The 20,683-nt window shown below is 44.2% G+C and overlaps 1 protein-coding gene across 1 annotated transcript in view; it reads right to left on the bottom strand.

Moving 5' to 3' along the window:
* The window catches only part of PMFBP1 (polyamine modulated factor 1 binding protein 1), a 166,617-nt gene that overhangs the window by 66,180 nt on the left and 79,754 nt on the right, over window positions 1-20,683 (bottom strand). Inside the window, exons 5-14 of the mRNA XM_075326032.1 lie at window positions 16,771-16,891; window positions 3,619-3,765; window positions 2,361-2,423; window positions 2,098-2,181; window positions 1,855-2,001; window positions 1,385-1,468; window positions 1,121-1,300; window positions 496-684; window positions 252-410; window positions 86-169 (exon numbers count right to left, since the gene is read on the bottom strand). Coding sequence (XP_075182147.1) covers window positions 86-169; window positions 252-410; window positions 496-684; window positions 1,121-1,300; window positions 1,385-1,468; window positions 1,855-2,001; window positions 2,098-2,181; window positions 2,361-2,423; window positions 3,619-3,765; window positions 16,771-16,891 — 1,258 coding nt within the window. The remainder of the gene's footprint in view (window positions 1-85; window positions 170-251; window positions 411-495; window positions 685-1,120; window positions 1,301-1,384; window positions 1,469-1,854; window positions 2,002-2,097; window positions 2,182-2,360; window positions 2,424-3,618; window positions 3,766-16,770; window positions 16,892-20,683) is intronic.

Raw genomic sequence — 20,683 nt, 5'->3', positions numbered from 1 at the left:
ATCAGGTTCCCTGCACCTATATCATGCTGCTCTCAGACGAGGTAGCAAACGCTTAGTGATGGATTCCCCTCAAGATCATTCTTACCTTGTCTTCTGTGTGCTGTAGCTGCCGCCGCAGATCCTGCACCTCTTTACGTAACCGTTCCACCTGCTGCTCTTTCTGGTTCAGCTGAGAGACAATTGAATAAAAATGCATTATCTGATGTCCGTCACATAAACCACGCCGCAGACTTCCAGGAATGTTTCTGTACCTTGCTCTCAATCAGATTGTGTTGCTCGCTTAAGGCCAGGCTCTGGGTCTCCAGCTCGGCATGCAGGGCTCCGGTCTCCTGCTCCAATCGCTGGCTATGTTCACGCAGCCGTGTTTTTTCTTCCTGCAGTTCCTGCAGCGACTGCTCCTTATTAACGAGCTGTAAATAAACCATAATCATTAGGAAGCGCCATTCTAACAGTAAGTATAGCACAGGAAAGTTCCTCTAACATGTGGCGTCTGACCTGCTCCCGAGCTCGGTGAAGACTCTCCAGAATGTTGCGATGTTCCCTCTGCAGCTCTGCGTTCTTCCGCTCTTGCTCCAGGACTCGGTCCTGCAGCTCCAGCGCTTCTCTCTGGGAACTGCTATACCTCCCCCGCAGGGACGCTGCCTCGGCCTGAGCGCTCTGCAGATCTTCCTGCATGGAGGTCAGCTGCACGGAGAAATACAATAATTATATGCAATCAATCTTTCCCACCAATTTGCTTCGTGGATGCAAACATATAAAAAAAGAAATCCCTAGTGTGAGAGAATACAAGCCATTTTGTATTGTATAGAAAACATCTTGTCTTATAACAGAATGATGTCATAGGGTTGGGCGGGGAAGTTTCACATTTCTACACACACCCCTAGGGCTCTTATTGGTGCATGGTAATTTCTTTGTGTGAGGTACTATATAAACTGGTCACATGATGTAATAAAACAGAAACTTTAAGTACACCATAGATTGTGTGTGCTGTATTGATTTCTCCAAGCGCTTGTAAAACAAATCTTATTAATTTCACGTTCCAAGGGCATAGGAAGAGTGGATTTCGCTAACACTAGTAAGGAAGTAATTTTGGATACACCCAAAAACAAAATTCACTGACCAGGATCTTTGTGTCCTGCATCTCTGCTCTCATCCTGTGAATTATTGTTAGATGTTCGCGCTCCGTGCTCTCCGCTCTCTGACGGCCTTCCTCCAGGTCTTGTCTCTGCTGTACCTCCCATGCGTGCGGCGTCTGCTCCTCCAGCCGGATGTACAGAGACTCTTCCCTTAGTTTATCCACCTGCAGAGATAAAAGTGATATCAGCACTAGACAAGGGGACAGATTTTGTCTTTTCCAAAAAGTCTCCTCTCAACGTTTCCTTACCTCTGCTTCAAGTTCTCGCTGGCGGACCCTCAGAGAAAAGTTTTCTCCCTCCAGTTGTGACAGACGCAAGTTACAATCGGAGAGCTGGAGGTCATAAAAAAAGGACTATCAAGCTTTGTGGATTTTTAGGACATAGGTATAGACAAGATATGCAGCGAGACTGATGGAGGAGAAAATAGAAGGCGCCATGAATAGGTGATCTAATCAAAGATATGATCATGGTGGACAATGAGTAATCATTAACACATTCCCGACATACAACACACTGGTAGATCATATGTCAGGACCCTACTTTCAAGCAGGCTCAAAAGCGGAGACCGCACCATTCCCGGCAGATGATTGCTGCATTATTCCACCATTATTGCTCTTGGAAAATAAGAATCAAAATGGAAAATTGCAGTGTCGGGAAGGAGTTAAGAAATTGTGAAATTGCACAAAAAAACCAAACAGTTTCACGGCGTATAACGTGCCTGTCTATGGGCCGAGTCTCTCTGGACGACGCTCGTCTTCAGGTCTTTGTGCAGCTGCTGTATTCGGCCATGTCTCTGCTCCAGCTCCTCTTGTCTTTCTCGCAGCTCTCGCTGCAGTCTGTACACCTGCTGTTCTTGGCCATCCAGCTAAAAAGAAAAAGAAAAAAAAAAGTGTAATGACAGTGAGTCACCAGCAGGAGGCGCATGCAAGAGCTGTACTAATGGAAATAGGACCATCATCACCTCAGAGGACAGGACGTCTTGGGTGTTTTGTAGGGCGAGCAGGTCATTCTGTGCAGCCTTAAGTTCAGCATCTCTTCGATCCAACTGGCAGGAAAGGCGGATCATTAAAAGCAGGTTTTGTAATAATTCACGATATGTCCTCAAATTGTGTTTAATAAGGCCAAAATGGGCCCCATCCTATGTCTGAACCAAATGTACAAGTGCCAGAAGAATGATTGCAGCTTTGGAGAATAAGAAGGGATGTAAAGCTTTCATGCAAATACCTCCACCTTGAGTAACTCATTGCTTCTGGACACGGAGGAGCTTTCTGGAGGCCCGCTAGTAACCTGGGGGCATAAAGTCACATCACTGACATTCGTGTTACACGTGCGACAAGTCACAGATCAACCATTAAAAGGAACCAGTCGGTCATTAGATTCGTAAAGCTACAGGCACAGGCAGCGGAGCCGGGCTGCGTGATTGTGTGGAGATCGGGACAAGACTAGTCTGACCCCAGCCGGGCTCTACCTGAACGGATCTGTGTGATTGACATGTCTCTCATATGTGTGTGTATATACAGTGTGTCCACCGCCATTAACTTGAGAACGGCGGCAGTTACAGGCATAGAAGTGGTGTCTAGGTATAGTAAAGTAGCCATGCGCTACGCAATGAAACCACCTATAGCGCCACCTGGTGGATAACAACGGAGTTATCATTTTTATTTCGAAAACGGAACGAGAGAGAAAAAAAGTGAATTACAAAGTTGTAGGGCATCATCAATTCAATACGTATCGACACCTTGCATACAGAAATGCTATGATATGAAACTCATGACCCCCCCAAAACATTGAATACTGGTCACGCATATGGCGCTCATTTAACTTTGATACTCAAAGTGTCCCCCGTCAGCTGCAATGCACATCTGGACTCTGCACAGCATACTGTATATTGCTGCACGTTGGGCAATATGGTAGGTGACACGTTTGCACAAGCATCTGTGATACATCGGCGTAGGTCCTGCAATGTTGGTGGAGGGGTCGCATACACCTGCTGTTTGATGAGACCTCACAGAATGAAGTCCAATGCGGTCAGGTCAGGTGAGCGGAGGCCACTCCACACAGCCACCATACCCAATGACTTGTAGGAAGGTCTCTAAGAGGTATCGCTTCACGTCCGCAGCCTTGTGAGGTTTACACGTTCTAATCATAGCATTTCTGTATGCAAGGTGTCGATTCGTATTGAATTGATGATGCCCTACAACTTTGTAATTCACTTTTTCTCTCAATCTAGTTCAGTTTTCGAGATAAAAATCCCAACTCCGTTGTTTTCCACCAGGTGGCGCTATAGGTGGTTTCATTGCGTAGCGCATGGCTACTTTACTATACCTAGACACCACTTCTATGTCTATAGCTGCCGACGTTCTCAAGTTTATGGCGGTGGACAGGATATGGGTGGACACACTGTGTAGCGAACCCTTGGATGGGGAGATGCCGGCTGCAAAATATACAGACACGGATACAGGATATGCTTGAAGCTGCTCACCGCTTGGCTCAAGGCTTTGACCTGGTTCTCCAAATGGTGTTTCTCCTGTAGGTGGATGACGGCTTTTGTGTCCTTCAGAGAGATCTCCTGGTGCAGGGCGGTGATGGTGTCCTGCAGCTCCTGTAAGCGCTCCTCCTTCTCTAGTACCTACAACAAATTCCAGCAGATTGATTGGCAATATTCAATTTTTTGCACTAGATGGCGGTCATTTTTATCCAATACAAAAATATTTATATTTATATATATTTATATATATATATATATATATATATATATATATATATATATATATATATATATATATATATATATATATATATATATATATATATATATATATAATTATATGGAATATCCCGGACATCTCACATATCACGACTATTCCACATTATCTGGAGAAATCCCTTCTCAACACATCACATTTTTGCCTGGCCTTAGTAACAGCGATCGGGGAACCTGCACCTACAGTGCACTAGGACAGGACAAACATCAGGTCTTTGTAAGGGAGAAATATTCATTTTAACCATGTGAAGAGATCAGTTCTTATAGATAAAGTCCTGGCATCACGTGTAATATGTGATCGTTTGCAATACAATGTTGCCAATGCATGTGCTAAACTGCAAATTGTATCATTTAAGTAACTGCTTTCAATGACTGACAGCAGCAATTAAACGGTTAACAGCAGCGATTGGAGCCAGCGTCAGCTACTGCTGTCAGACAGATACCGGCTACGTGGCGCAGCTAGTACCTTCTACATATGAAGTGGGCTCCGCAACTATACAGCTCTATGATAAAAAAAAAGTGCATCCCTTTATTGCAGTCGCCTCTTTCAGCAGGATAAAAGGCGACAAAGATCAAGGAGGTGATTGGTTCCAAATTCCCAGATTTCAGTCCAATCAATAATCTGTGGAATGTGCTGAAAAAAAAAAAAGTTTGTTCCACGGAGGCCATGCAGAAAATGCTTAAAATAGACAGGATCTGCTGCTAATGTCTTGGTGCAGATACCACGGGACTTGTAGAGTGCCAAGCAGATGACGATCAGCCCTATGTGCGTTTATAATAACAAATACTTCAGGTTTAGTACACACCATGAAACACTTTTTTTTGTTTCATAAATCAATAGTAGATTTGAAACTAAGAAACTTTGTAATAGATCTTAAATCAGAGAAATCTGCTTATTTCTCCTCCTACAATTGCTCATTTTGCCCTTCTACCCAGTAAATTCTTTGCTTTTCTCTGCTCTGTGTAGAAATAGGAAGTCTCTTGTCCCTGCATGAATGTTTCCCATGTGAGAGAACATAATTCATTTTGCTCTCTCTCATTCCATCTTAACTCTTATGTCATAGTGATCGAATAACACTGAATGGGCAGGGAAGTTTCCCATTTCTTTTCACGCCCTTATTCTTCCTATTGGCCCATAGATTGGTGCCAAGTCTTCCTTTCCCTGGTTACACCATTTAAAGTGCCTGTGTATTAACTTCCTCAAGATCTCAAAACATTTTACTATTTGGAGTTTGGAAGGCACAGAAGAGAGTAAATTTCGCTCACATCCTTCCTCAACTCCTGACCCAGCTGCTCTGCTCCTACCCCCTGCCAGGGACTTTTCCAGTGATGACTCTCGCTCACACCCTTTCAACTGATGACCCAGCTGCTCTGCTCCTCCCCACTGTCAGGGACTTTTCCAGTGATGACTCTCGCTCACACCCTTTCAACTGATGACCCAGCTGCTCTGCTCCTCCCCACTGTCAGGGACATTTCCAGTGATGACTCTCGCTCACACCCTTCCTCAACCCCTGACCCAGCTGGTCCTCCCCGTCAGGGACTTTTGCAGTGATGACTGACGAAAAAGATACTTCTCTTTTCTACATAGAGCTTAGAAGCATTCAGCTAGTCAGTTTTTAATCACGTGATGTCAGAATGGAAAAGAGAAGAATTAACTGGGTACAAAGGCAAAATGAGCAATTGTAAGTAATTCCAGGTTGGTAAATTATCCCCCATCTCAGCTAAATGCTGGAGCTTGTGACCTCTGGCATGCTTAAGCAATAGAGTTTTGGGAACTTGGATATGCATAGTCCCGTCCTGGATGAAGCAGAAGTGCATGGGAATGCTAGAGATAGCCAAGCTTAACGCTTAGGATGGGGTTCCAAAGCCCCAATATCAAGATCAGCAGTCGGATAAGTTGTCTCATATTCTATGGTTAGAGGATTACTTACTATATTTGGAATAACCCTTTAAAATAAAACATATGAATGCCTCCAGATGTTCCCTCGACTCGTAGGCAGTGCACAGACTGCGCCGATCGCACATCACGGCCTGCACTGCCATCCACCTGTACACGAGCCAAGTCTTGGCAGCAGCTAATGAGTTAGAGGACACTATGAGTGATCTGTATCAGGAGCCATAGGCAACAGCTTGCCATTAGACTGGGGCTCACTAATGTACTCGGAGTCCATTACTCAGTCATCTATCAGATGGCCGCACTTCGTCTTGATAGATTCCAGCGCTCTGTGATCTGTAAGGTGCTGCCAGGCAGATGCATTAGGAGTCTGCAGCTGGGAGGACGGAGCAGGGTGAATACATGGGAGTAGCAGCCAGTAAATCTTCCTCTCTCCCAGCAGCTCATAGTGGAGGCTGCAGATTAATGGCCGAGGGATGGAAGTGTCCACTGTGAATGTGCGAGCGGCCTGGAGATCCCATCATTCACGTCCGCCTCATCTCTACATCATAGTGTAGACAGAGCAGGCCAAAGATGAGCCCCGGTTATCCCCCCGCATATATCGTCACTGTGATAGTTCTTCATGGAAGGAGGAATCACTGTCCTCCAGCAAAGAGGATGGATCGTTATTACTACAGATTAGCAATAGGCAGCATGGGGGCATTTTTTACTTAAAAATTTACATTATTTTATTTTGTATTCATTTAATTTCAGCATTTGGGAAAGTTGGGTTATTGTCCCAATGAATGGAAATAATCATCCAGGTTTCCCAGACCCTGATAATCCACCTAGTATTGACCCAGTGGATATGACATGTTAGACTCTATAAATCCATAATGAAATAAATCAGTAATGCTGAAACAGAACTACCTACATCGGGGGTCCCGAACCCGTTTCCTCCAGCTGCGGCAAGGGCACAACTCGCACCATGCCAAGGCCGACCGCAGCAGTCAGGGAATGCGTGGAGTTGTTTTGGCACCAACTTAAAATGTACCGGTTGGAGAAAACTGATCATCACGGTCTGTAATCCACAAAGACTAATAAAAAAAAAACTATAATGGACCTTGATCGTATCTGGATAAGATGTCAGAATGGGCAGACACTCGGCAAATGTGATTTAACATTGATAAATGTAGAGTAATGCACCTAGGACGGAGTAATCCTATAGCTGCATATACATTAAATAGCAGGGAACTTCGGAAAATAGAATAGAAGGACTTGGGTATTCTGGTTACACATAAGCTGAGCAGCAGCACTCAATGTCAAGCAGCAGCTGCTAAAGCAAACAAGATTCTAGGGTGTATAAAAAGAGAGAATAGATCCAGTGATCCCAACGTATTGTTACCCCTCTATAAATCACTTGTAAGGCCACATCTGGAATATGGGAGCAAGTTTGGGCTCCACATTTTAAAAAGGACATTCAGAAGTTAGAGTCTTTTCAAAGGCGGGCAACTAGACTATTACAAAGAATGGAGGCCGCCCGTAGGATGAGAGGTTAGAAAAGCTGGGCTTCGTCAGCTTAGGAAAAAAAGACGTCTCAGAGGAGATCTCATTTATATGTATACATACATGTGTGGTCAATACAAAAGGACTGGCACATGACTTATTTCTTCCAAAGACAATACTAAGGACCAGGGGGCACTCACTGCGAGTGGAAGAAAAGCGATTCCGGCAGCTATATAGGAAGGGGTTCTTTACAGATAGAGCAGTCAGACTGTGGAATGCCGACCACAGGAGGTACCGTATTTTTCGCTTTATAAGACGCACCTGATTATAAGACACACCCCCAAATTTGGTGAAGGAAAAGAGATTTTTTTTTTAATGTTAAATGGGGTCAGTCTTATAATGCCAGTGTCTATCTAACAAATCATATCGGGTATACAGTTAGGTCCAGAAATATTTGGACAGTGACAATATTCGCGAGTTGGGCTCTGCATGCCACCACATTGGATTTGAAATGAAACCTCTACAACAGAATTCAAGTGCGGATTGTAACGTTTAATTTGAAGGTTTGAACAAAAATATCTGATAGAAATGGTAGGAATTGTACACATTTCTTTACAAACACTCCACATTTTAGGAGGTCAAAAGTAATTGGACAAATAAACCAAACCCAAACAAAATATTTTTATTTTCAATATTTTGTTGCGAATCCTTTGGAGGCAATCACTGCCTTAAGTCTGGAACCCATGGACATCACCAAACGCTGGGTTTCCTCCTTCTTAATGCTTTGCCAGGCCTTTACAGTCGCAGCCTTCAGGTCTTGCTTGTTTGTGGGTCTTTCCGTCTTAAGTCTGGATTTGAGCAAGTGAAATGCATGCTCAATTGGGTTAAGATCTGGTGATTGACTTGGCCATTGCAGAATGTTCCACTTTTTTGCACTCATGAACTCCTGGGTAGCTTTGGCTGTATGCTTGGGGGTCATTGTCCATCTGTACTATGAAGCGCCGTCCGATCAACTTTGCGGCATTTGGCTGAATCTGGGCTGAAAGTATATCCCGGTACACTTCAGAATTCATCCGGCTACTCTTGTCTGCTGTTATGTCATCAATAAACACAAGTGACCCAGTGCCATTGAAAGCCATGCATGCCCATGCCATCACGTTGCCTCCACCATGTTTTACAGAGGATGTGGTGTGCCTTGGATCATGTGCCGTTCCCTTTCTTCTCCAAACTTTTTTCTTCCCATCATTCTGGTACAGGTTGATCTTGGTCTCATCTGTCCATAGAATACTTTTCCAGAACTGAGCTGGCTTCATGAGGTGTTTTTCAGCAAATGTAACTCTGGCCTGTCTATTTTTGGAATTGATGAATGGTTTGCATCTAGATGTGAACCCTTTGTATTTACTTTCATGGAGTCTTCTCTTTACTGTTGACTTAGAGACAGATACACCTACTTCACTGAGAGTGTTCTGGACTTCAGTTGATGTTGGGAACGGGTTCTTCTTCACCAAAGAAAGTATGCGGCGATCATCCACCACTGTTGTCATCCGTGGACGCCCAGGCCTTTTTGAGTTCCCAAGCTCACCAGTCAATTCCTTTTTTCTCAGAATGTACCAGACTGTTGATTTTGCTACTCCAAGCATGTCTGCCATCTCTCTCATGGATTTTTTCTTTTTTTTCAGCCTCAGGATGTTCTGCTTCACCTCAATTGAGAGTTCCTTAGACCGCAGGTTGTCTGGTCACAGCAACAGCTTCCAAATGCAAAACCACACACCTGTAATCAACCCCAGACCTTTTAACTACTTCATTGATTACAGGTTAACGAGGGAGACGCCTTCAGAGTTAATTGAAGCCCTTAGAGTCCCTTGTCCAATTACTTTTGGTCCCTTGAAAAAGAGGAGGCTATGCATTACAGAGCTATGATTCCTAAACCCTTTCTCCGATTTGGATGTGAAAACTCTCATATTGCAGCTGGGAGTGTGCACTTTCAGCCCATATTATATATAGAATTGTATTTCTGAACATGTTTTTGTAAACAGCTAAAATAACAAAACTTGTGTCACTGTCCAAATATTTCTGGACCTAACTGTATGTCCCTCATAGCCCCCCCATCCTAAAATTAGCCCCCTTAATCTGGATATGGCCCCCTTGTGCTGGCACACGTCCCCCAGTGATGCCACACATCCCCCATTGATGGCACACGTCCCCCTGTGTTGGAACACGTCCCCTATTGCTGGCACATATCCCCTACAGCTGGCACATATCCCCTACAGCTGGCACAGGTCTCCTATAGATGGCACAGGTCTCCTATGGATGGCACAGGTCTCCTATGGATGGCACACGTCCCCCTTTGCTGCCCATGGCCCCCTATGGATGGCACACGTCCGCTGATGTAAACCATCCATTGTAGCTCTGGCATTATGTTTAGGGTCGTTGTCTTGCTGGAAGGTGAACCTTACGCCACAGTCTCAAGTCAATTGCAGCCTTTAAAAAGTTTTTCTCCAGCATTGCCCTGTATTGAGCTCCATCCATGTTTCCATCAACTGTGACCAGCTTCACTGCCCCTGCTGAAAAAAGCCTCCCCGCAGCAGGATGCTGCCTCCACCATGTGTGACGTTGGGGAGGGTGTTTTTAGGGTGATCTGAAATTTTTGTTTTCTGCCACACACAGCATTTTGACCAAAAAAATTCTATTTTGGTCTCATCTGTTCAGAGCACCCTTTTCCACATGACCAATGTGTCCCTAAGGCTACATTCACACGACTGTTCTGTTTTTACGGTCCGCAAAAAACGTTCCTGTTTTTCCACGGATGAATCAGTGTGGCATCCGTGTGGCAACCGCATCCGTCCCGTTCCATTTACGGTCCGTGTGACTTCTGTTTTTTTGCAGATCGCAAAAAAAAAAAAAAAAAAAAAAAAAACAAAAACGGAAGGAGAGTTACATACAATCCAGGGTATCTGGCCAGATGCTGGTCCCCATATAAAGTCTATGGGGAACAGAATCCGGCGCAAAGGGGTAGGAGCAAGCGCTACATACTCACCGAGCACCGGGGCAGCTGTCACACTGCTCCCGCAGCAGCTTTGTTTTTCCCGAGCCGGCCACTCATTAGGCTCATTTCATATACACTGCTTCACCACTCACCGGCATCTGTGATTGGTTACAGTCAGACACGCCCCAAGGCTGAGTGTCAGGTGTCTGACTGCAACCAATCACAGCCGCTGGTGGGCGGGTCTATATTGTACAGTACAATAATTAAAAAAAAAAAAAAAGAAGAAAAAAATGGCGTGTTGGCCTTCCCCCACCCATTTTGATACTAGCCAAGATAAAGCCTCACAGCTGCTGGCTGGTATTCTTAGGCTGAGGAGACCCGCGTTATTGGAAGCCCCCCAGCCTAAACATATCAGCCAGCCGAAATTGCAGTATCCATTAGATGTGACTGTCCCGGGACTTTACCTGGCTCATCCCGAATGCCCTGGTGCGGTGGCAAACGGGGTAATATATGGGGTTGATACCAGCTGTGTAATGTCACCTGGCATCAAGCCCTGGGGTTAGTAATGCCACGGCATCCATAAGATACCCGACATCACTAACCCAGTCAGTAATTATTAAAAAAAAAAAAAAGGCAGACAAATTTTTATTTGAAAAAAACACTCCTTAACACATTCCCTCTTTCACCAATTTATTGGAAAGAGAAAACAAATCCGGGTAATCCAATAAGGGGGTCCCACGACGATCCATACTCGCTGTCCCAGTCAATGAAGAACAGACTGTTCCCCATTGGCTGGGAGAGCAATGCAGTGACCTGAGCTAATAACAATAGCCCAGGTCATCGCAGGGGATGAAGAGCGCTGACTTCAGGAGGTTAGCTATGCACATTACCTGGGTGATGAAGTCTGCTGCATTCCTGACGTCAGCGCTCGTCACTGACTTCCATTGTCAGCCGCGTTCACAAGCGAAATATTGCGAGCGGCCAGTGATATCACTGCTAGTCACAGTCTCAGGCCACCCGCGAAACTTGATGTGAGAACGCGGCGAGAATGGAAGTCAGTGACGAGTGCGAACGTCAGGAGTGCAGGACTTAATCACCGCAGATAATGAACTTTGCTAACCTCCTATTGTCTGCACTCGTCATCCCCGTAGCTCCTGACACTGCAGTGCTCTCAGATACTGACACGCTGCAGTGCGGGCAGATGCTGACACGCTGCAGTGCGGGCAGATGCTGACACGCTGCAGTGCGGGCAGATGCTGACACGCTGCAGTGCGGGCAGATGCTGACACGCTGCAGTGCGGGCAGATGCTGACACGCTGCAGTGCGGGCAGATGCTGACACGCTGCAGTGCGGGCAGATGCTGACAATGCAGTGCGGGCAGATGCTGACAATGCAGTGCGGGCAGATGCTGAAACAATGCAGTGCGGGCAGATGCTGAAACAATGCAGTGCGGGCAGATGCTGAAACAATGCAGTGCGGGCAGATGCTGAAACAATTCAGTGCGGGCAGATGCTGAAACAATGCAATGCGGGCAGATGCTGGTCTGGCACGGGAGCGGGACACAGACTGCAGGGGCACCCAACGGAAGTCACACAAGTGCTTCTGTGGATTTTGCGGACCCATTGACTTGTATTGAATCACGGAACAGAATAGGACATGTTCCATAATGCCAGCATGTCCATCTTGAATTGTCCTCATACCTCTCATCCTGCTCCCTCTTTGACCGGTTACAATCTGGCTTCCGACCCCATCATTCCACTGAAACTGCCCTGACCAAAGTCACTAACGACCTACTCACCGCAAAAGCCAAGCGACACTACTCTGTCCATATCCTCCTGGACCTGTCCTCTGCCTTTGACACAGAGGACCACTCCCTTCTACTACAGATTCTCTCATCTCTGGGCATCACAGACTTGACCCTATCTTGGATCTCATCATACTTAACCAACCGAACTTTCAGCGTCTCCTATTCTCACACCACTTCCTCATCTCGCCCCCTATCTGTCGGTGTCCCCCAAGGCTCAGTTCTTGGACCCCTGCTGTTCTCTATTTACATCTTTGGCCTGGGACAGCTCATAGAGTCCCACGGCTTTCAGTATCATCTCTACGCTGATGATACGCAGATCTATCTCTCTGGACCTGACATCACCTCCCTACTAACCAGAATCCCAAAATGTCTGTCTGCCATTTCATCCTTTTTCTCTACTCTATTTCTAAAACTGAACATAGACAAAACAGAATTCATTGTCTTTCCTCCTCCTCACTCAACCCCTTCACCTGACATATCCATCAATGACAATGGCTGCTCACTTTCCCCAGTGCCACGTGCTCGCTGCCTGGGAGTAATCCTAGACTCTGATCTCTCTTTCAAGCCACACATCCAAGCCCTCTTCACCTCCTGTCGCCTCCAACTCAAAAATATTTCCCGGATCCGTACATTCCTTAACCAAGAAGCTGCAAAAACCCTAGTACATGCCCTTATTATCTCCCGCCTGGATTATTGCAACCTCCTGCTCTGTGGCCTCCCTTCTAACAGTCTCACACCCCTACAATCTATTCTAAACTATGCTGCCCGGCTCATCCACCTCTACCCCCGCTACTCCCCGACCTCTCCTCTCTGCCAATCCCTTCAATGGCTTCCCATTGCCCAACGACTCCAGTTCAAAACACTAACCATGACCTACAAAGCCATCCACAACGTATCTCCTTACATCTGTGACCTAGTCTCCTGGTACTTAGATAACCTTCAATCCTCACAAGATCTCCTTCTCTACTCCCCTCTCATCTCCTCTTCCCACCATCGCATCCAAGATTTCTCCCGTGCATCCCCCATACTCTGGAATGCTCTGCCTCAACACATCAGACTCTCGCCCACCTTGGAAAGCCTCAAAAGGAACCTGAAGACCCACCTCTTCCGACAAGCCTACAACCTGCCGTAACCCTCAGTCTGATGCAGCACCGCACAATCAACTCATCTATCCCTCTGTAGACTGTGAGCCCTCGCGGGCAGGGACCTCTGTCCTCCTGTACCTGTCTGTCTGTGCCTTGTTTTGTTTATGATTATTGTACTGGTCCCTATTATGTACACCCCTTTCACATGTAAACGCCATGGAATAAATGGTACTATAATAATAAATACTGATTGATCTGTCCTCTATCTATTGATTATCTATCTATCCATTATCTATCTATTGATTATCTAGCTATCCATTATCTATCTATTGATTATCTAGCTATCCATTATCTATTGATTATCTATCTATCCATTATCTATTTATTGATTATCTATCTATCCATCTACTGATTATCTATCCCTCTATCTATCTATCTATCTATCTATCTATCTTAGAAGGAAATTACCTTTTTTTTCTTTTTCTTTCAATGTGCTTTATTGCATTGAATGCAGTAAAACACATGTAGCAACCCGTGGAAAAAAACGCACCCAAACCGCAAAAAAACGCATGCGGTCTTCGGTGTGGGTTTTTTGCATTTTTTTCCCACGGGTGCGGAAATCTTTCAGAGCCTGTGGAATTTTTTTTAAGAAAATCCCATTTTCTAGTGCGCACAGGGCCTAACTGTGGTTTATCTCATCTTTGGGAGTTCAATGTCCCTAGGCACACTCAGGCCTGATTACTGCCACACCTTTCTCAATCAAGAATTCACTTAAATAGGACCTGCCTGACAAAGTGAAAACCAAAAGGACCTCAAAAGCTAAATATCATGCCACAATCCAAAGAAATTCAGGAGCAAATGAGAAACAAAATAATTGAGATCTATCAGTCTGGAAAATGTTATAAAGCTGCCTATAAACCTCTGGGACTCCAGTGAACCACAGCGAGAGCCATTATCCACAAATGGCGAAAACATGGAACAGTGGTGAACATTCCCAGGAGTGGCCGGCCGACCAAAATTACTCCTAGAGCACAGCAATGACTCAAAGAAGTCACAAAAGACTAACAACTTCCAAAGAACTGCAGGTCTCACTTGACAACGCTAAGGTCAGTGTTCATGACTCTACCATAAGAAGGAGACTGGACAAAGATGGCCTGCAAGGCAGAGATCCAAGATAAAAACCAATAAGAAGGCTCATCTCAATTTTGCCATAAAACATCTAGATGATCCCCAAGTGTTTTGGAACAATACTCAGTGGACTGACGAGACAAAAGTTGAACTTTTGGGAAGGTGTATGTCCCATTACATCTGGCGTAGATGTTACACAGCATTTCTGAAAAGGAACATCATACCTACAGTAAAATAAGGTGGTGGTGTGATGGTCCGGGGCTGTTTCACTGCTTTAGGACCTCGAAGATTCACTGTGGTAAATGGAACCATGAATTTTGCCGTCTACCAAAAAATCCTGAAGGAGAATGTCCGACCATCTGGTCGTGACCTCAAGCTGAAGCGCACTTGGGTTATGCAGCAGGACAATGATCCAAAACACACCAGCAAGTCCACCTCGGAACGGATTAAGAAAAAAAAAATTAAGACTTTGGGGTGACCTAGTCAAAGTTTGACCTTGTTCCGCAATTGAGATGCAGTGGCCGGACCTTAAGAAGAAGGTTCATACTTGGAAACCGTCTAATGTGGCTGAATTACAACAATTATGCAAAGATGAGTGGCCAAAATTCCTCAAGAGCGTTTTAAAAGCCTCATTGCAGTTACCGCATATGCTTGATTGCAGTTGTTGCTGCTAAAGGCCACGTCTCACTAAGCGACATCGCTGCTAAGTCACGGTTTTTGTGACGCAACAGCGATCTTGCTAGCGATGTCGCTGTGTGTGGCATCCAGCAACGACCTGGCCCCTGCTGTGAGGTCGCCGGTCGTTGCTGAATGTCCTGGACCATTTTTTGGTCGTTGCTCTCCTGCTGTGAAGCATACATTGCTGTGTTTGACAGCGGGAGCCAACGATCTGAATGTGCAGGGAGCCGACTTCTGCGGACGCTGGTAACCAAGGTACACATCGGGTAACCAAGCAAAGCGCTTTGCTTGGTTACCCGATATTTACCTTGGTTACCAGCGTCCGCAGCTTCTAGAACCTGGCTCCCTGCTCCTTGCACACATAGCCAAGGTACACATCGGGTACCTATAAGCAAAGCGCTTTGCATAGTAACCCAATGTGTACTATGGTTACCAAGCATAGCGTCGGTACACGGGTCACTGGTGGCTGGTCTCTGATCGCTATGGAGATCTGCCTGACTGACAGCTCACCAGCGACCATGTAGTGAAGCTCCAGCGATCCCCGCCAGGTCAGATTGCTGGAGCGTCACTAAGTGTGACGGTACCTTTACCGTTAGTATATCACAAAAATCCCAATACAATAACATGCAAGTATATTGGTGTAAAGTGAAAAGCTGGGAATGTCCATGGGATATAAATAATTTTTTAAGGCGCAGTATCATTTATATTGGAAAAATGACAGGTTGGAAATATTTATCTGGGAAACGCAGGTGAGGAAATGAATGATTACCGTACATAACGGCAGACATTTTCCATTCTTCACAATTTACACTTGGGATCTGGACTAAGGTCACTATATGATGGTAATGCATACAATGGAATACAAGAAAAAAAGTGACATATCAGGTGGTACCACCCATTAGCACATCTGGCGGTATTTCATGTGACATCGCTCTAATTATCACACTGACAAGCGTCCTTTTTTATTTTTCATATACTTGCCATTGATCTGAATAACCTAGTCTCGGTCATCTTGCCGGACGACAACAGCACTGTTCACACTGGAGTCAAGGCTTCTGCTTTTACAGTCCCAGAATCTACCAGTGAATGGATGCACCAGGTTTCCATACTCTTCCTCACCCTATGCGTTTCAGCTTGACGCCATGGATGAGATTGGACGCACTGCACAATCGGCACGCGACAATACCATCATGTCAGCGGCCGTACGTGTGAACGTTTGATCAGTTCTTGTGCATTGAATCCATTACAATGGGTGCAACTACCTTAATTCTGCCCAGAATGCACATTTTAGGTCTGGTTCATTTGTAACGTAAAAACTACTATCCGAAGACAAGAACGTGTGAACTTTAACGCGCTGGTCTTTGTAATATACAATGGAAAACACTTAAAAAGCTGCATTTCTACCAAAAAGTAGTTATATATGTATAATGCATGCAAAGCATCACATTTATACACGTCACCCATTGGTGGTAATGACTATACAAGTATATGGTTTTTTGGGGGAAATTGGCTACGCTATTCTGTCCTGCCCAAAAAGTACAAAAAAATAAATAAAAAAAATAATGCGAATGCTAAATGTAGTTACAAGTATTTGATTGGACTATGATTGACCTGTGAAGGCGAGTAGGGAATCCTTAATAGATAATCAGTGCAATGACGTGATGTGAACAGAGTCTTACAGGGTGTCCCCCTCAGCCTACTACAAAGTCCTGGAGAGGTTTACATGTAGACAGGAAGGAAAACTTACAATTGCACAGATGAGATTGCACATAGCGGTGTCAGGATAGTGCGGGAGCCGGGGTCTCACCTCGATGCGGCTCAGCTCCTGGCTGTGAATCACCTCCCGCAGTTGACTGTGCAGCTGTTGTACCAGAAGCTCCTTATTCATCACCAGATCCCTCAGCTCCTCCAGTTCCCGCACCACCCCTCTAAAAAAGAAAATAGTAATACAAAAAGGCACGCAAATTAGGGACATGTGCCAAGCTATCGCATGCCATCATTTCACCACAATAGTGTGGCCTTGTGTGCGCCCTACTCAGCAGCCCAGGCCCAGATTATATTAATGGACGCCGGCTGCATATTAATCTGGGAGGAGAAAATAAATGAGGAAAATTGGGAACAGAATCAGTGCATTAATTAAGAGCCTTAACGTTAACCCTTCACTGCCAAAATCAGTGAGGGGAAAAAAACAACCATTGTAAACATGATGGGGAACACCTTCCATTTACTTGCAATTACAGAAGGGGAAAATGAAATATATATATTTTTTTCTCTTTAATAAATATATATTTAAGAATTATATATATATATATATATATATATATATATATATATATATATATATATATATATATATATATATATATATATATTATATATATATATAATTTTCTCTTAAACATTTATTAAAGAGTATATACATATATATATAAAAATATGTATATATGTATACATGTATATATATATGTATATATATATATATATATATATATATAAAAAAATGTATATCTATCTATCTATCTATATATATATATATATATATATACACACATACATATATACATACACACTTTTTTTCCTTTAACAAATATATATAATGTTCATATTATACCCCTCTTGCATAGTTGCAAGTAAATGGAAGGTGTTCCCCATCATGTTTACAATTGTTACGGGGCTTTTTACCCCATGGCTTCTGGCAGTGAAGAGTTTAATATATATTTATACATATATACTGTATGTGTGTAGACTATATACCTACCTATCTATCCACACACATATGTACTGTATATATACACACACACATATATATGCATATGCACATTGGATACATATATATATATATATATATATATATATATATATATATATATATATATATCCAAAGTGATTAAATGAAATATATTTGTAATAAAGATATACTATCAATTCTCCCCTTCCATAATTGCAATTAAAATAAAGTTGTTCCCTATCATGTTTCCAATCATTTTTTTTTCCTCACTGCTTTTGTCAGTGAAGAGTTAACGTTAAGACTCCTAATTAATGCACTAATTCTGTTAATATATTCCCCTCTTCCCTTTCCATAATTGCAAGTAAAAGGAAGTGATATATTTATTTTTGTTTAACAAGGTTTCCTTTTTTTTTTTTTCTTTATATAATGAGAATTTAGGAACATAAATGAAAAACTAAAAATATAAAAAATACAATTCTCAGTTATGTTTTTGGATTTCATTGATTAAAAAAATAAAATTGAAAAATTTTTTATTTTTTTTTTCCCTTGTTCTTAAATGTTGTGGAAATCATTTCTTATCATATAAGTTATTAGCCATTGGATGGAATGTGATTGTCCAGCATTGACTTTCTGGCTGCTGTAGTTCCTCGAGGCCCGGCCCGCTCACCTGTCAGGTATACATTGCTACGTGCAGAACCTTCATTTTTTTTTTTTTGTTAATTAAGGTTCTATATTTTCTAGATTCTTTAATGACTTTTACGTTATTTCTTGCAGAACGCGTCTCCTGGGCAGACTGGCTTCGGATCCTGACTCCTGAGAGCTGCTCCTTCCTTCATTTATTTTTTCCCATAATTAACGCCACCTCTGGTTTTCTATCCCCTTTTCATGTCAGCGGCTGACGAGTTAAAGGGAACGTGACAAGCTGCACCCAGGATCTGTATGCCCTACGCCGTGGGCTCTCGATTGGGCACCATGATGGCGGACAGAGAAAAAAAAAAAAATTATATATATATAAAAAAAAAAAATAAAAAATAAAAAAATATATGAATACAACATCCAAGGGCGCAGCTTGTGCAGAGCTGGCACAGAGCAGCATCTAACCCCCTCTCTACAAACCACGGAGAAAAAAAAAATGCTTCCAGACTACTCATAAATTATACAGCTCATCTGCATATTCAAGGCAGGAGACATTATGCAAATGTGGGATGATTTGCACACTGTATTTTTTTTTTCCCTACGACGGTGGCGGCGCAGATTTAGCCTTCCAGGAGAGGACAGGACAAGTCAGACATGGTGATGATGGCATCTCTCGCCCCACAATCTCCTCTTCCCAGACGCAGAGGTCCATGCAAAACAAACACTCCTCCTGCAGAACGGCCTCCAAACAAAGCCTGTATTTGCATGGCTAATTGCGCTGTTAATTAACTGGTTCAGCGCTGGCGTCTCATACAGCGATGGAAATTATTAAGGCCTTTTGAGAATCGTTGGGGGGGGGGTGAAGAAAAAAAAATAAGATGCAGAGATGCGGGCAGCGTGTAGAATGAATAGGAAAGCGGGCACGGAAATATGGAAGGTGCCAACGCGCACGTATATATAGATATTAAGAAATAAGAAGCGTGATGGTTAAAAGAAGAGGGGGGGCGAGCGACAGCGCACAACACTTCATAATTATTTCATCTGACGAGGCGTTCTCTGTCCCGGGGGATTATTTTACCTAATTGCAGGGTGTTAATGGGGGGGACGGATGAGGAGGGGAGGTTTGGTAGAAGTTCAGGATGGCGTTCTCGTCTCAGGGGGAGGGAATAGGGAGTGCCCAGCTTATTTAGACTATAACAGAATGGCAGTATATAGTGATGCGGAGGCAGTTTCACCACAATTCCCATCAGCTGTTCTCCAATAAGCAGCCAACGTTTCCTGACTGCTATGGGGGCTTTCTTTTTTTTCACCCCCATTTCCTATGCTGCACCACCCCCTCCCCCCCACGCACAGCAGACCCATGCCAGGCTGCCGCTCGTACCCTCTGGGAAAAGTTAACTGTAATTTTTTTTTTTACAGCTTTTAAATCAATTAGCCCGTCTGTTAATTAACATCAAGCCGACAGGAGGAGGAGGAGGAAAAAAAAAAAAAAGCGAGCGAAGGCTGCATGGGCGGATGGCAGACGAGCTGGCACCATGCCATCCACTCAGTGGCAACGCCACAGTTTCGTGTGATATCGGCAGCGGGTATATGTCACGGCGGCCAATGAAGTGGGTCTGGAGATCCTTTACAGCTCCAGAGCAGACAAAGAACGGGCACTGACTGCCAGAGCGAACCTTCCTTTGCCAAGGGATGCAAGGACACGGAGTATAGGTAAACGACTGGGGAGCCAGCAATGGGGCACGGGGGCGACGGATATGGATACCCCCTCCCCCCCGACACCAAATGTTCCTTCTGCCGCAGTGAGCAAGCGATGATGTATCCTTCCACGCCACGTAAAAGGCACAGTTGCCAAGCTGCGGGCGCCCGCCTCGAGTATGGAGCCAGCGGAGAAAAAAAAAAAAAAAAAGATCCGTGCCAAGGACCCTGGCATCTTTTACAGCGTTACATCTTCCTCCGGGGGATTCGTTTTCCGGAGCTCGTTTGGCATTCAAGTTTTACAATTAGCACGGGAAGGAACGCCTCGTCAACAACAAACAAAAGGTTCTGGGCCGCAGATTTTTTTTTGCAGGGGTGGCCGACGATGCCAACCGCTCCGAGACGAGGGAACGCTGGCATTAAAAATGGGTGCAGGCGATGGGGATCCCCCTCTAGGACACCAGGATATATATATTTTTTTTCCATTCTGAAAAAAAGAAAAAAAAAAAAACCTGCATACAAGATAGAAACCGGCACAAACATTTCCAGAGCAGGTACGTGGCAGGAAAAAAGAAAAAAAAAAAAGAAAAAAAGAAAAAAAAAAAAAAGGAAAAAAGGCAGCTCCCCACAAGCAGCAAGATCAGGAGGCTGCGAGAGA

The sequence above is a fragment of the Anomaloglossus baeobatrachus genome, chromosome 10 (genome assembly GCF_048569485.1).
Source record: "Anomaloglossus baeobatrachus isolate aAnoBae1 chromosome 10, aAnoBae1.hap1, whole genome shotgun sequence".
Taxonomy (NCBI): Eukaryota; Metazoa; Chordata; class Amphibia; order Anura; family Aromobatidae; genus Anomaloglossus; species Anomaloglossus baeobatrachus.
The sequence above is the reverse complement of the archived record's forward strand: the minus strand, read 5'-3'. Positions and strand labels throughout refer to the sequence as shown.